The 18,442-nt window shown below is 34.6% G+C and overlaps 1 protein-coding gene across 1 annotated transcript in view; it reads right to left on the reverse strand.

Moving 5' to 3' along the window:
* LOC143247393 (ras-related and estrogen-regulated growth inhibitor-like protein) overlaps positions 1–15,809 on the reverse strand; it is a 30,567-nt gene extending 14,758 nt beyond the window's left edge. Inside the window, exons 1-2 of the mRNA XM_076495392.1 lie at positions 15,638–15,809; positions 15,052–15,267 (exon numbers count right to left, since the gene is read on the reverse strand). Of these exons, the coding sequence (XP_076351507.1) occupies positions 15,052–15,166 (115 nt within the window). The 5' untranslated portion in view covers positions 15,167–15,267; positions 15,638–15,809. The remainder of the gene's footprint in view (positions 1–15,051; positions 15,268–15,637) is intronic.
* Between the last annotated feature and the right edge of the window lie 2,633 nt (positions 15,810–18,442).

Raw genomic sequence — 18,442 nt, forward strand, 5'->3', positions numbered from 1 at the left:
TCTTGACCAACGAATAGTGGGATTGACCGCACTTATGTCACCCTACGGCTGAAAGGACGAGTATGTTTGGTGATGAGGAATTCAAACCCGCGACTCTAACCACCAAGCCATGCTATGCCTACACATATACAATCAATAAACCAACTCGATAAACTTCAGCTATTGTACTTTCATACAATAGCGTTCATCGTTAAACTGAAAAGTTCAAAACAGTAGATTTGCATCATAGAGGCCCTGTAAGTGTGGGCTATAAGCCCACGGATTCCTTAATAGCTTAATAATAACGAGTGTATCCGAGTGTTTGTTTATTACATTTGTATTTATAGATATTGCTTTTAAGTATGGTTATTTTATTCTATATGTATCTGGCTTTATAAAAACATTCACACTGTAAATTATTGTTTGGAATGGCCGCATTATTTGTGGTATTGTTTTTCGTAAATATTTTTAAACGCGTATAGTATTGTATTACGTAACTATTTTTTTTAGAAGAGGTGTGGTTTGCCCGGCATGGCCAGGTGGATAAGGCACTCGACTCGTAATCTGAGGGTTGCGGGTCGAATTCCCATTACACCAAACATGCTCGTTCTTTGAGACGTGGGGGTATTATAAAGTGACTGTCCCACTATTCGTTGATAAAAGAGTAGCCGAAGAGTTGGCAATGAGTGATGAGGACTAACTGCCTTCCCTTTAGTCTTACACTGCTAAATTAGAGACTGCTAACGCAGATAGCCCTCGTGTAGCTTTGCACGAAATTCAAAACAAACAAACAAATATATGTAGAAACAACCAAGAAATCATTGGATAAAAGCCTACTAAAGCGTTAACCAAGGGAATAAACGATTTATTACTCAATAATTAAACGTCAGTAGTTGACAATGACGTCATGCTATTGGTCAGTAGTTAACAATGACAACATGTTATTGGTCAGTAATTAATGATGGCATGTTATCGGACAAAAATGACAGAAAATAAGAAACTGTAGCCGCACTAACTTTTTTTAATGCGTTTAGCTAACGTAAACTTTCGTTTAGTGTGTTTTATATCTTTACAGTAAATGTTATACAATTCCTCATGCCATTCTCAGGTACTAGCAGTATGAATATTAGCATTGTTTTAATTTTCTAATTTATAATACTATAGTTCATATCTTTATTTTATTCGGATAATTCTTTCCATTTTTCTTTATTTAGAGGCAAGGTATCGGTTCGTTTATTTATTGTCTTCATAATTTTTAGTATTTTTAACTAACTACTTTTCGTTCAGTATATTTCAGTACGCTGCACATTGTTGTGTGTTGATATGTACGTACTGAATGAGTTGTTTGACAGCATGAACGCAAGGTGTACACCGCATAAAATAAAGATATTCATTAAACAGTAATTATAAACTTTGCTAGATTAATCATAAAACTAGTCTACAACATTTTGTCAAATTTATGTCTAGAATGATGGAGCGAAATTTATCACTAACGGAATTTGAAAACTAAATATCGAATGCCGCTTCCCCTTCGATAATTTCAGTTTGACACTAAGCTAATACTATAACTCATGTATCCTATCAGTTTACTGAGGAAAACGTATATTTTTGACGTCAGAGCCACTGATCCTGGGAATCCCATTAATAAAATGGGTGGCAAGAAAAACTACTTCGATGCCATATTTTGTTATGAGATTTAATTAGCACGAGATATAATCAAGGGAATAAGTTTATTCTAAGAATGGCCGGTAGGGGTATTAAAACTTTGTTAACCTGAAGATGACCTAAGAAAGTCGAAATGTTGTTCTTTACTTTACTTTAATTAAAGTTTTAATACCCATACCAGCCGTCTCGGCCTGGCATGGCCAGGTGGTTTAGGCACTCGACACATAATCTGAGGATCGTGGGTTCGAATCCCCGTTACACTAAACATGATCGCCCTTTAAGCAGTGGGGGCATTATAATGTTATGGTCAATCCCACTATTCGGTGGTAAGAGAGTAGCCCAAGAGCTGGCGGTGGGTGGTGGCGACTAGCTGCCTTCCCTCTAGTCTTACACTGCAAAATTAGAGACGGCTAGTGCAGATAACCCTTGGGTAGCTTTCATTTGAAGCTGGATCATGCTTTACTTAAAGAAAAAAATACATTACTACCCCTTCCATTGGCACAGAGGTATGTCTGCGTACTTACACTAGTATAAATCGGGTTTCGATACCCGTGATGGGCAGAGCATAGATAGCCCTTTGAGTAGCTCCGTGCTTAATAACAAAAACTGACATTACTGATGAAGCAAAGCAAGAGCTGATAATACACATAGAATTTAGCCATTACAATAGCTCAGTGGTAGGTATGATGGCTATCTGTGCTCTGCCCACCACGGGCTTCGAAACCCGATTTGTAGCGTTGTAAGTCTGCAGACATGCCGCTGTGCCATTGGAGTAGGGAGCACATCTGTAAAAGTTAGACTTGTTTGTTTATAATAAAACAAACGTTGGGATACCTGCTGTGTCTGCCGCGGGGAAAACGAACCTCGAATTTTAGCGTTGTATACTTTTTCGCCCTCCCACCGAGGGAAAGAAAATAAGCTTATAGCATAGGATATTTCTGGCATTAGATTTCCAATTTTTTGAAAGCTGTAGTAAGAACACACTTTGGTACTAAGACTGAACTTGTATATATCCAGGAAGAAAATATTTAAGTGTCATCGTATAATCTGAAAGACAGCACTGAAAACATTTTTTATGTTCCGCTCTTTCAGAACAAACATAAATGTTGGCACACGCGATTGGCTACTTATCACACACGTTTCAACAGACTGGAACCAACACAAGTTTTGCGTAGAGTTTATTTAATTCAAATAAATGAAAACATTACGACCTGAAAAAATATAGCGACTGGTCGATAAGAAACACACTATCATGAAACACTAACTCATTACGTGAGGTTAAAATAAACTATTTTATGAAACGTTTAGTATCTTGTCTACATGCATTCTTTCCTATACCTGCTTCGTCTGTCTCTTTGTTAAAGAGCAACGCCGCATTAAGCTATATGCTGTGCTCACCATGTCGAATCAAATCACGGATTTTAGAGTTGTAAGTCGGCCAACTTAATGCTCTCACACAAAGTTTTGTCATTTGTTTGAGGTGGGGGTCTATTGATGAGTCAACGGTCCCTTAACGAACATACAGTGCTACAATTCGGGGTTCGATTTTCTGCGATGAACACAGCAGACAGTTCATTGTGGCTTTGTTCTGAAGTGTAAACAAACACAGTTGTAGAGGTGGGTATTTTTTGAAACTTCTTGTAAAATATTTGCTTGTCATTCGACTATCGATTAGAAGATAATATGTAAAGATAAAAATTAGCACCCTACTATAGTGTAGTTTACGTTTAAAGTTAGATTAGCAGGAAATATTTAATGTATTTTGGTTTCATAAATGCTTATATCTGCTATTTGGTTTGATTTCAATTTTGCGCAAAGCCACTCGAGGACTATCTGCGCTAGCCGTCCCTAATTTAGTAGTGTAAGACTAGAGGAAAGACAGATAGTCATAACCACCCACCGCCAAATCTTGGGCTACTCTTTTACCAACAAATAATAGGATTGACCGTCACTTTATAACGCCTCCACGGCTGAAAGGGTAAGCATGTTTGGTGCGATGGAGATTCGAACCCGCGACCCTCATATTACGAGTCAAACGCCTTAACACACCTGGCTATGCCGGGCCATCTGCTACTTAATTATATATTTTGTCGTAAGACCCGTATCATAAATTGTATAATTATTTCTATTTCTATTTGTAACAATGTCCTAGTCTGGTTATTACGAAAAACATCAGAAAATCTTCCTTCACTTTTTAAATATATCTTAATATTTCTCTCTCTCTCTCGTTCCCTAGCGGTACAGAGGTGTATCCGTGGATTTACAACACTAAAAAATGGGTTTCGATACCCTTGATGGACGAAGCACAGATAGCCCATTGTGTAGTTGTGTACTTTATTTTAAATAAACAAATTAACTTTAGTTAACACTTTTCATATTAAATAAAAAGGTCTGGAACAATGTTTAAATTATAGTACGTTGAAAACACCATTAATTTAGTCGTTAAAATTGTAACAAGGTTTTTTTCATGATATTTCTCTAGTTATAACCCGTGGGCAGCTAGTCATCACCACCCACCGCAAACTACTGGATGGTGATGACCACCCAATTTTTAACTAACGAATAAAGGGATTGATCGTGACATTATAACGTTCCCACGGCTGAAATGGCGAGCATGTTTTGTGTCGCGGAGATTTGAACCTGCGACCCTCAGATTACGAGTAGAGCGCCCTAACCATCCGTATACGTATATTTTAGATATGGAGTGACCAATGCTTTCTTGTATTACCAAAATTGTTGTAATTACTTACCATCTAATCGTTACTGATTGTACTTCATTTGTGGTCGTTCATTGGTTACTTTATGAGTAACAAAGATGTGAAGTCCTTAAAATAGTTGCATATCTTTATGCAATATAAATACATTTTAAAAACCCGGTTTCTAAGATACGTCCATTTCCTTTGAATATTTACATTTAATTTAGGAAGGAAATCGAATTTTACGCTCAACGCTAAAATGTTTGAAAAATAATATACAACGTAAAATCTAGTGGTTAAACCATTTTTTTTTCTTGTAATAAATTTAAAATCATCTATCTCTACTTCTCTGTCTGGGTTGAAAGAACAGTCAATACTTTAAAGTATAAACACTTATTCCAACTTGTTCCTTATATTGGCCTTAAAAGCAAAACGCTGATTTTGTTTCTTCATGGTTAGATAAAAGTGACTTTACTTTCTACATAAGTGCTTCCAGATATGACACAATATACTAGAGGACTAAAAGCAAACCCATAACACAAACGTAGGGCTCAGAATGTACGACTTATATGACTTCTCTCTCGTATTTTCCTACTACATTTTGTTTCTTAACTAATGGGCAAAAATGATATGCTTGTTTTCACCTCTTTGAAAATAGGGTCTTCTTATCCTGGATGACGAGAAACCCAATTGAAATCAAAATGTATCTCAGAACGGCTGGTATGGGTATTAACACTTTTATTGATAAGGAGAGAACAACGTTTTGACCTTCCTAGGTCATCTTCAGGTTAAAATGACCTAGAAAGGTCGAAACGTTGTTCTCTACTTATCAACGAAAGGGCCTTCTTATATTTTCGCATCTAATTAGCATTTTCCCCTACCCCACAATATAGTATATATGTTTTCGCTTTACCGGTTTTTGTAATACAATTGAAGTTGAAGACGCAATTAGAAATACGAATATATCAAAATATTAGTTTTTTTTCTCGAGTTGGAACCCACTTCTTTTTTTTTTGTCAAATTTATAAAATAATTCTGTGTGGTTAACATATTATAACGCTTTTTTTTTTTTGTTTAAACTAATAAGGTCTTTCAACTACTTTAACAGACTTCAGTGGCGTAGCGGTATGCTCGTGGCTTTATAACGCTAGAAACCGGGTTTCGATACTCGTGGTAGGCAGAGTACATTGTGTACGTTTGTGCTTAACTTCAAACATACTTCAGTGAGCACTTCTCGCATTAAAAGAAGAGGCCGAAAACAACGTTTAAAATTATAGTACGTTAGGAACGCCATTAATTTAGTGAATAAAATTTTACAAAGTTTTGTTCATGGTATCTCCCTTGGCTCGGCAAGGCCAAGCGTGTTAAGGCGTTCGACTCGTAATCCGAGGGTTGTGGGTTTGAACCACGGTCGCGTCAAACATGCTCCCCTTTCATCCGTGGGGCGTTATAATGTGACGGTCAATCCCACTATCCGTTGGTAAAAGAGTAGCCCAAGAGTTGGCGGTGGGTGGTGGTGACTAGCTGCCTTCCCTCTAGTCTTACACTGCTAAATTAGGGACGGCTAGCGCAGATAGCCCACGAGTAGCTTTGCGCGAAATTCAAAACAAAAAACAAACATCATGGTATCTCTCTGGGTACAACATAAGTACGCACGGTGTGTTAAGATTTAGAAACTAATGAATTCAAGCTGTCAGAAATAGCCACATGTGGCAATAAGTAACAACACTGGTGTAATCTCTTGGCGTTACTATAGCCTCTGCATCTAAAAGGTTTATGCCTACTCAGTCAGCGATTGGTATATATGAAGTCTTGTTTCTCAGCTAATGATTATCCAAGTTCAATAGTTTAACGTTTTGATCTGCCAGAATTCCCGAGGTGCTACGTTAGGATTTTTTGTAACTGTTTTTTTTTTTTTTAAGGGAGTTTACCAAAATAAATATTACCTAGGGAATTATTCAAGTGATTTTTTGGTGTGTTTTTTTTCTCAACCTAGTTAATCAAAACACAATATTACACCGGGAATTATTCAGCATCAGAAATACATCAAGTATGATTGTGCCATCATATGTTCAACTGGGTTTAAAATCCTTGGAAGGATATATGGACGTCTAGTGTTAATGATGCTGCGACATCACTGTACAAAATGCGTAGGCCTATCGACCCTGCTGACAACTTTTGATGAACTGGATAAGAAAATTTATTGAGTTGTGTGATGACAAGCGGTTAACCATGGGGTGAAGCATATCTTAACGATCTGAAGCTGGACATGTGGTGTCTGGTAAAACATATCTTCATGATCTCAAACCAGATCTGACAACGTCAAGCAGGACCTGGTGCATCTGGTGTAGTACATCTTAATGATCTCAAGATAGAACTGCGATATTTGGTGTAGCATGTTTTAACGATCTGAATCTGGATATATGGTGTCTGGTGAAACTTATCTTAACGACCTGTTTACGAACTGTTGTTCTGAAGTACACGTTAAGGTCACATTCTGATTGAGGACGTCTAAAACGTAACAGTCAACCCACTGTGATCTTTTACAGGATGTTTAGTATACGTATCTCCAGTCTGATCATGGTTCATTACCTTTTCCAATATTGTTTTCTGTACCTCCGTCACAAACTTAGTTCACCGACATCTCTTGACGATGTTATAAAAATGTTTGGAGAAAATTTGTTGTTTTAATGCATAGGCACATCGGACCATTTGTTGAGTTTATCGCGGTGAATCGAACCTCGAAATATTGCGTTGTAAGCTTGGAAACATATCGCTAATATATCGAGGGAACATGGAGAAAGTAACCAGAATTGAGGTACTCATAGATCATTATATAAAGACATGTGAGGCTGAAATTTAATTTTAGGCTTACAAACATTATATACATCCAGTATCTTCAGCCAACTCATCTGGAAAATCCAAGCTGTTATTACTTTTTTATTTTCAGTAGAAATACCATAAACCTCCCCACCAAACGTATGTATTGTATGCAATATGGCCCTTGAGAAATAAATGCCGTTTTGTTTGTTTGTTTTTGAATTTCGCGCATGACCACACGAGAGCTATCTGCGCTAGCCGTCCCTAATTTAGCAGTGTAAGACTAGAGGGAAGGCAGCTAGTAATCACCACCCACCTCCAACTCTTGGGCTACTCTTTTACCAACGAATAGTGGGATTGACCGTCACATTATAACGCTCCCATGGTTGAAAGGGCATATTTGTTGCGACGGGGATTCGAACTTTACTTAAATCCCAACTGCACGATTTCTTTTCACTTCGAGACAAGACGCAATGCACGTCCTTAATTGTTAGCTATTATTTTGCATCAATTAAAATTATTCTGTTTGTTTGTAGTAAAGCATAGAATTGTCTGCACATGTTCTGCTCTGAAAATTATTTAATTCCGTAAAGTTTCACCTTACGGCTTCTTAAAGTGTTGTTTTTTTAATAATCACATTCGGTTTTTGCTCCACCAGATCAAAATTCATGACTACACAATGGGCTATACGTTCTCTACCCACCGCTATGTTACTTGGGTGAGCAATAAAAATAGTAACACACTAAGTGATGAATATGTTTATGCACTGTGACGTTCCTCATGTGACTGAAATTCGCGATTTGAAAGAATTTAGATAGATAGTGTATTAGTAAATTAGATTATTCGTGCTTTACTTAAAAACAGAGAACAAACAGACAAACAAGGCATATCTTTAATTCATTTACCGTGTTTTCTACAAATTAAAATATTTTCAAATAGGAAATAAACCACATGTTTTCGAGTATTGTTTGTATATTGTCTTCCTCTTCAGTTTGCAATGATATCGACAACAATTAACGTACCACTTTAAACATGTTATCATCAAAATGGGTTTTGAAAATGAAACCCAGGATGTTCATTTCATTGCCAGGTTTCCAGATATACATTGGCACACACATAAACTGACACAAGCAAACACGTAATTTGTTTGCACTTTCAAGTTATATAAAAAGAAAACTTCTGAACTAGATCTGATTACTTGAAACTGTAATACAGTTTTTGTTGTGCTTATGTAACCAAATATGACATACTTCACCGTGTTTCTCTAAGAATCTGGGATTTTCGTGAACCTGAAATACGGACTTTTAATATGTATTAGTGTGGTTTATTCTTAGAACACGTGTGCTATTTCAACTTAAAGCTACAATAACAACCATTTGTCGTGAGAAGCATAGCATTAATACAGCTAAACAAAATATAGCTTTTAACTTGTTTTTAAAAAATATTTTTGAATACAAGTTTTCGTTTAGGTTTGTATTCGCGGCTCTTTCAAAATGATTAAACATTTCTGTTTTCTAATTTTACCTGCCAGTGTACATTGAAATTAAGGTTAGAAACTTTGATTAAAAATACAACTTTAAAGGCATAGGCTAAGACATAATCAGAAAACTCCCATGTTTGAGAAGAATGACTTTTCAAAATTATCCTAAACAAAGATTTTCAGTTACGTTAAGCCTTTAATCTATGCCATTTTCTAGGCACAGAACTACAGAGTAACTTTCATTACTGTGTTTCTGACAAGAATCAAAGATCGAATTTTAAATATTATGAACACCCAAGCCTACTAATGACACTATTAAGCTAGCGGGTTACTATTCTGTCAGGAAATCATCTGGTAATAAAGTAATAAAACGACTTCTAAATATTAGAAACAACTACCACAAGATACTTAAAAGAGCCACGATATTGAAGCTTAAGCAGCAAAATAATTTATTTCACCAATAACAAATTCCGAACGTACCACGTGATGAGAGTGTGTATACGCCATGATGACGCCAGTAAAGTAAGAAAGCTCATCCACTTGTCTAATAATTTCAATATTTGAGGGAAGTTAAAACATTTCAAAATTTGCTAAGTACAAGAACCAAGATGCACTTGTAATTTTACACCGTGAACTCTACAAAGGGAAAAAAAACAACAACTTTATTCGCCACCATGGTGAGGTAATGTAAAGTTTCACTCAGGCAATATCGTATTATTATTATTATGTATAACATGTCGTGAAAAGTAATATTTTCGGTTGCGGGCGATGCTGATTGGTTGTCTACTTTTAGCTCGTGCGCTGTTGGAAAAGCCAAATAATTTTTTCGCATTGAAATGGTACAATTAAAATTAAGTAAGCCTAATTAGGCAAAATTGGTTTATCTATACCATAAACACCTGTCATACAAACACCACATAGTACGTAGCTATAAGAACCGAAATTAATGGGTGAAATTACTCAAAAATTATCAGTAGATAAAGAATGTTATGCGATTGTATTTTTATACTAAGAACGGTTTTAACGTTCATTAAAAAATAGAACATGTTTACACAAATATATATGATAATTGGGAGATCACGTTTTAATAAGACGTATGGACACATTAACGGACGTGGAGAGCGAAAATTGCATGTAACTGTCGATATACCATTATAGGCTGTACAGTCGAAGTTATTTTCACCATACATTTGTCTTTTTAAATGGTCTATTGGTGTTGCGGCCTGGCATGGTCAAGCGTGTTAAGGCGTGCGACTCGTAATCTGAGGGTTGCGGGTTCGCATCCCGGTCGCACCAAACATGCTCGCCCTTTCAGCCGTGGGGGCGTTATAATGTGACGGTCAATCCCACTATTCGTTGGTAAAAGAGTAGCCCAAGAGTTGGCGGTGGGTGGTGATGACTAGCTGCCTTCCCTCTAGTCTTACACTGCTAAATTAGGGACGGCTAGCACAGATAGCCCGCTAGTAGCTTTGCGCGAAATTCCAAAAGCAAAAGCTATTGGTGTTGCAGCTAGACACTGGATTATCATGTTGTGAGAGAGAATTTGTTTTAGGTGAGACATATGACTTTTAATGATCATTTACTAGCTTGTATAATCAACTTTTCGCTGTGTACCGAAAAAAGCCGTTACGCTTACCAGTCTGTCGTATTCCTTTATACGTGTGATTTTATTCCTTCTTATTCAACGGGATTACGCTTGAAGGTTTGACCTTATCATAAAACTGAACATTTGTAGACTCTACAAATGACGGTGTAACTTCATGTCAATCTAAGTAACTTTGTCGAGATATCGTTTTTTGCAAGTCTGGAATATTCGAAACGCTCCTTGTCAAGTTTTATGACGCAAGGACACCATGACTTATTTTATAATGCAGCGATACAATATTTTCCAAAGTTTACACTTTCTTAAGTACCCTACACCTTCACTTGGGAAGATTCTTACTTGCTAATAGTCAGACAGTTTTACTTGCTACAGAGTAGAAGACGTTATTTTAGGCACATCTAAATATCGTTTATTCTTCGACCTTTCGTTCCTTATAGCTGAAATAATAATGATAATAAAACTAGCTACAACAGTTTAAGTCCACGCATGTTTTTTTCTAAAATTAATAAGACACTGATGATTACTTGTTTGAGTTTCTTTCGCTAACCCTACTTTATTATGAAGCATTTATAATGTTTTTCTTTCTCGAGTTTATGAACTTAAAGGACACAGCTAATTCTATATCATGGTGATTTAAATGTATTAATCTTTCATTAAATTTAAGAACGCTGAGTGAACTCTTTTAAAATTAAAACTTTATTATCCTTTATATTGTTCGTTTCTTGTACATGTGAATATAGGTCACAATAAGAACTTTTATTCTGTTGTGACTGGAATAAAATGTTAATATTTGTCACATTGGAATATATTACAAATAAAGTTTTTAATCTAAGTTTTACACGACATTAGTAAATCAATCATTCCCGCTCAGAAATATGATGTGAAGAGACAGAAAAACATTTAAGTGTAGTTGTTCTGTATCACTTTGAGTATCGAACGCTTGTTTTAATGATACAAGTTCCGAGATATACTGCTGTGCCACCGCGGAGCGAATGGTTTATGACACACCCTTCTTTGTGAACGTTTCGTTATAGAATCACATACATATAGCTCAAAACGAGGCACATGACGTTTGTCAGATACTGCTCTGTTAAACTACAAGTGTTTACTCAGTTAAATTATTTATTTCCATTGTATTTCAATAAAGAGCTTACAGGTGACGCTTTTGAAAGTTTAATAAATCTCCAAACTTCAAATTTATTTGGAAGTTGAAATTTAATATATATATAATGAAACAGTAATTATAAAAATGAATAAAACTATAATAAAGTAAGCTAGTTTCAGTATTCTATAACTGCAACACTGAAAGAAGTAAATCGTTTTATGGCTGACATATAAAAGCCATCGATGACTCAGTCGCTTGTATTATGTTATTATATTTTACTTCAATCATTATTTTGATAAAGGGTTTGTTTTTTTAGGGGGAAGGATAAGAAAGAAATTTGTCTATCGATTGGCGAAGAAATTCCTAAAGACATAGCTGGTTTTCCTACTTATATGTAATTTTTAAAAATAAGTTTGCTTATAGCATGGAAATTGTTACGTGTATACATTTTCTTGGAATTTAAATTACGTACTTAAGATTAACTTATATTTGCCTGCTAATTATTCGTATTTTTTGTAAAACTAATACAATGAAAAGTTTTGATTCAATATTTCCATTTATAAATTTACTTTAAAATTGTTTACACAACACTTTCTAACACGCGAATCATTACAGATACACATTATTGCCTCTTGAAGATTCTCAATATATGCCTGCTTTAGCTCTCCCTAATTTTGAAGTGATAAACTAAAGGGCTGTTCTTGTCGGCCGAATACTGGGATTCGACCATCACTTCACCAACGGTTCCCGCCCCCCAGTGGCTCAGCGGTATGTCTGCGGACTTACAACGCTAAAATCCAGGTTTCGATACCCGTGGTGGGCAGAGCACAGATAGCTCATTGCGTAGCTTTGTGCATAATTCAAAACAATAACACCAACGGTCCCAGCATAAGGAATACAGTCTTGTGTTTGTTTTTTTATATTTGGTGTAACGGGTCGTGAACATGTTGATTAAGTTGTCATTTCATGTTCTTTAAATTGTTGTTTCCTGATTTTTTTTTAAGTTACTACTTTCTGTTGGTTAAGTTGTTCCCACCTGCTGGTAAAATCGGTCACAAAAGGTTTTCTACTCTCACGCATAATGGCAATTAGATTCGGTAGATTTTTATGATAGCTTTTCTAAACAACCTGTTTTCAATCGAAGAACATAGATACATTCTACGATAACCAGATACGGTGTGACTTTCACATGTCTGTACCTTTGGGTTTGGCTTGTTTCGAATTTCGCGCAAAGCTACTCGAGGGCTTTCTGCGCTAGCCGTCCCTAATTTTGAAGTGTAAGATTAGAGGGAAGACAGCTAGTCACCACCACCCACTCTTGGGCTACTCTTTTACCTACGAATAGTGGGATTGATTCAGCCACCACGGCTGAAAGGACGAGCATGTTTGATGCGACGGGGATTCGAACCCGCAACCCTCAGATTACGAGTGTACCTTTGGGTGATATGGCTTCTATATATGTGCACTTGTAAGGTGATATGACTTTTAAAGACTGTTTTGATTTGTTCACTCATATTCACCTTAGTGCTCTCTTCCACTATATGTTATGCATGGACAATATCAATAGAAAAAATCCTTTAAAAAGTAATTGATCCAAGTTTAAGTATTCTGACGCGTTTCTGAAATAGAATATTTGAAATAACTAGGCAAATTATAGTTTTCTTTGACGACATTAACTCGTTTAATTAAGAAGGAACTCCAAATCTACATTAATGCAATGTTCAAACAGCAGACATTCATTAGAAAAATGGAGAAATAAAGAGTAAATGGAATACGGGTTTCATTTGTTCAGCGGATGTAATGGAACTGTTGGTATTGTTTGAAAGAATTACAACGACCACATCGCGTGGCACTTTTGTGTTGCTAGTTCCTATTTGTTTTTTGAATTACGCGCGAAGTTACACGAGGGCTATCTGTGCTAGCCGTCCCTAATTTAGCAGTGTAAGACTAGAGGGATGGCAGCTAGTCATCATCACCCAACGCCAACTCTTTGGCTACTCTTGTACCAACGATTAGTGGGATTGGCTGTCACATAATAACGCTCTCACAGCTGAAAGGGCGAGCGATTTTGATGCGCCGGGGATTCGAAAGCCTTAACCTACCTGGCCATGTCGGGCCCGCCAGTTCTTGTACCACTTCTGTTAGTATTGTTTGAAAGAATTAAACTTCCTGAAGCTTGTGTTTGTGTTGTCTTTAATAACGAATATAATGGATTTCGTTGATCTATGGGCATCAAAGGAAGAGTCTATTATCACTATAGAATTTATTTTTGACGAGTCTGTTGTTATAATGGGTCTCGACGGGTTAATAGAGTTTGTTTTCTTGAATTTTATGCAAAGCTACTCGAGGGTTATCTATGCTAGTCATCTCTAAATACAAGGTGATAAACTAGTGAAAGCTAACATTATACACCCCTAGTATTTAAGCTACTATTGTCAGAACGTATAATGAGATATGGCTATCACTCTCATAAAGCACTAATCGCCCAAAAGTGTGGAGCGCAACTACTTTGTTTTTTACGGCAACAAGACGCGAATCATCGTCTGGTTCGCGTTCAGCCTTTGTTGAAAAGGCTTAGTATATTTAATTAGTTAGTTAGTTTCGGATATTTGCACATAGTCATATAATGGCTATTTGCACAAACTGCCGTTAATTTTGAATTAATAGATTTGTGGGAAAATAGTTGGTCATTACCATTCACTATAACTTTTGGGCTATTCTATTCGAATAGTGCAATTTGTCCATCAGTCTTATAACTGAGCCAATGCTCTGCAGTTCAGAGCGTGTTGTTACAGCAACAAGAAGAAACCATGGATTCTAAAACAAACTGTGACAAGCATGGGGTTGGATAACATTTTATCAATATAAAAAGTGTCTTTTTTTCTTGTATTCCAAGAAGTCACATTATAATAAGCTTGTCTGTTTTTCTTAAAGATTTATCAGAGGACAAAGAACTGCTGACTTTGGGAACATTGTCTGGTTAATGGATTAAAATACTGTCTTTGGGAGCTTTAGCTGGTTAATGGATTAAAATACTGTCTTTTGTTGGTTAATGGATTAAAATACTGTCTTTGGGAAATTTGGCTCGTTGAAGAGTGTAACAATTGAAGGCTAAAATTTGTAAAATTTGATAAGAGTCTGCTGGGTTTAGAAACTTGGTTTATGAACAAATCTACTGTCTTTAGGGACTTTGGCTAATGGATAAATCTACTGTCTTTGTGGATTTTATAAAGGTACGAGCCTAATGACCTCAGAAACAGTGTTTTGTGAGATAATACTGTTTTTATGGACCCTGGCTGACGGATAAATCTTCTATTTTTAAAGATCCTAAAATATATGCACGATATTTTCTTGAGGAGTTTATATGTTTACCTAAGTATACGTCTTGTTATCAGAATAAGTGACTGCAACTCCTCGAAAACATAATCGAGAGAAATCCTTTCGTGTCAACTGCCTGAAGGTTTTCCAAGTTAATGGAACAAGGTTAATGTATACGTAAAAATAGAATGGATTATTGATGTTGTTCTTACTGGTTATTAAAAAAATAATTCAAATACATTTTATTATTACTTTTTACATTCAATGCTATTACTTATTTAACAAATCAAAAAGTAAAAGCTGTGTGAAAAGCAATTGTAATTTCGAAAATAACATCATATGCGATCTAAAAAGTGCTTATTTTAGTGAGGTGATAACAACTTACCAGTCTTTCCCACATCTTCTGAGCCCAAAACTATGATGTTACACGTGCCGTGTCTGGACCAGATACTAGTGAGGCCTAATTTCCGTAAAGATATTCCTTTTCCTTTCTTCGACATCGTGCCTTACCAACTTTACAATTAGCGAGATGTCTAAAACGTTGAGAGTTTTCAATTTTCCAGTTTCAAAGCTGATTGTAACTGCTGTTTGTTTTGCAAACCTTCAATAAATAATAAAAATACATTAATTCATTAATGACTTTTCTCTTCATTAAAATACTATTTTTATTTTTGTGAACTTTTGGCCTTCTTACCTTCAATCTGACAATAATGTACTGAGCTATATAAATTTGTTGATCCGTGGGTCACTGATAATTAATTTCTATTGTTTAATACATTGTTACCTGATGAAGGTTCCAATAATAAAAAAACGTCAGAAAGTGTAAAAAAAGTAATTTTGACACAGAGAACAAACAGTCCGTGTATAATTCTACACATTAAGTTACATATGTTTTGACACAGAGAACAAACAGTCCGTGTATAATTCTACACATTAAGTTACATATGACTCTCAAAAATTATATACATTACTCTTTTTTATTATTAATTATTCGTTGATTTATCGACAGCGATTACTTGGAAAATAACCCATTTTTAGGCCTAGTGAAGCTACAACAGTGGCTTATGATTTAGAATTTAGCACCCGCGATTGACTGGACTGATACCATCTTGCGAAATAAATTCATGTGCTTTTCTCGAGCATACACGGTGTCTATTCTGAGAATCAATGTGTCTTCGCGTGGTTTTAATGGTAGTGTAAACTCACGTGATCGTTCTACAGAGTAGAAACGGATTACCAGTCGTTACATATACAGGTAATAAACGCAGTTTTGTGTGTTATGCGAAATGATCAAATGTTTATTACTGATGTAGAAACTAATTATAATTTTGTTTATGTATACTTATGTTTGTAATAACTTAAAAACAAACCGAAACAAAAATAAATTAAACAAAAAAACGTCCCACTAATTGAAAAGATTCCAGGATACAAACTATAATGTGGGGTTATAAAATTACCCAAGGTTTTGGAGGTGACAGCGGAACTAGGACTCATACTTTGGTTGAGATACACCGTCAATCAGTCTTAACTTCCATTCGTCAATCTCACATAAGAAATAAAAAAGTAGAAATATAAATTAGGAGAGCGAGATGTGGGTACTCAAGCCCAGAACGTCCCACATCCATATCTCTCTTCACTGGCTGCAGCCACTTGTGGGAAGGTGACTGCTCTCCCACGTAAAGAATTAAAAAATTATTTGAAAGAGAAATAAGGAAATAAAGTACTACCATTTTGGGGGTAAGCAAGTTGAAAACTTACCTCTTGAAGTTAACATTCCAGCTCCTAATATGGTAGAAAAGTAGTAATTAACAGCATAGCAAACGAACTATATCAGCTATCCAAACAAACTGGTATAGATAGCTCCCAACCACCATCCATTCACCATATCTACTATAACTATTGTATTCCAAACAAGTCTTCATATGCAGCAAGATGAAATCTGCATAAAGTAGTGCCAATTTGTTAAATGACATTATTCATAACTAAAAATACTTATTAGAAATTTTAAGTAAAATTTCTCTAATTTTTATTTATTCCCATTTATTTAATATATTATTATACTTGTTACAGAATAATTTAATAATTTCATTTAAAATTTCTTTAGTAAATCCATTAACTATTAATTTTTATCAGTATTTCAACATTACTGATAAAATATTGTAATTTATTACAAATTTTACAATATCTGAATACTTGTGAAGTTATAATACTTATAACAGAAGAGTATGGTATATTACTATTGAAAAAAGGGTAAACCATATACTCGAAAAGCAAAATACTTTATTTTGTCAAAAATATTTATATTAGTATCCTTAACAATTATTTTAATTTATAAATGTAAGTAATGTGTTTCTGTATTAGATATTGAAATATTTTCAATTTCTAATTTTACTTGATAAATAATGTTAATAACATTATTTAATTTTTTAGGCAAATTAAAAAGACTTTTATAATTATATAGTAATAGACCAATTGGAATTTCGTATCTTTAAATGATGGCAAGCTTTATAAATTTTTACAAGGAGAAATAATATTTTGTTATAGATTGATGAATAATTTTGGAACTCTGCAGACCATTGAATATTTTATATCTAAAATTAATTACCAAATATGAAAGTTTGAATTGTCGTTTCTCTTTTTCGAAACTTGATAAATCATTAACTTTTAATCGATATTTTATTCTTCAAGTGTTTTGTATGATCATTTCGAATATTAATTTTTTATTAGATTAATTAATGCTTTTATTTTGGGAATATTAAGTTGATAAATGTTTTTAAAAATAATTTACGTATTCTAGTACTAGAATAAAAACTATTATCTAAATAACTACAAAATTTTGAAAAAGTAACCCATTTTAATTTATTATTTCCTTCTGACGGTTTACGATTTCGGAATAAAGTTTTTGGACTGTTTTGTTTAAAAACATAAATCATTCGAGTGTTTTAATAAAAGTAACACAGTATACCTTACTAAGACAGGCAATGATAAACTTACAAGTTTGATGTTTAAACAATGTATTTGTTAGATTCAAGGCAAGGGCAAGTGAGAAATATTTCAGCCAGTTCTTGGGCTGTTACATATTTCAATGTACAGAGAAGATCCTAATATTATGTATAATCAAAGTTATTAGGACTTATCAACTCCATACCAGCTAAGATAATTCCTAAGTATTAAATATATAGGTAAATTATTAAATATTACTAACTTCGGACCAGATTACATGAATCTTAAGTATTAAATATATAGGTAAATTATTAAATATTACTAACTTCGGACCAGATTACATGAATCTTAAGTATTAAATATATAGGTAAATTATTAAATATTACTAACTTCGGACCAGATTACATGAATCTTAAGTATTAAATATATATATATATAAAGCTATTATATATTACTATATTCAGGTCAGATTAGATTAATCCTAAGTATTAATTATATACCTGTGTGTAAAATTACTAGATATTATAAACTCCAGACTAGACGAAAACTAAGTATTGTATGTATATATTTAAAGTTATTAAACGTTACTAATTACACACCGAGCTAGATTTTCTGTTTGTTTGTGTGTTTCGAATTAAGCAACACAATTGGCTATCAGTGCTATGCCCACCACAGGTAAGAAAATTAGGTATCTAGCGTTGTAAATCCGCAGACATACCGCTGTGCTACTAGGAAGGGTAAGGGAGTAATCTAGTTTAACACTAAGTATTAGATATACTAGTCAAGTTATTAGGAAATATTTTGTCTTTTTCCAAACTCGTCAAAAGAAATAC

This window comes from Tachypleus tridentatus, chromosome 3 (genome assembly GCF_004210375.1).
Source record: "Tachypleus tridentatus isolate NWPU-2018 chromosome 3, ASM421037v1, whole genome shotgun sequence".
Classification (NCBI taxonomy): Eukaryota; Metazoa; Arthropoda; class Merostomata; order Xiphosura; family Limulidae; genus Tachypleus; species Tachypleus tridentatus.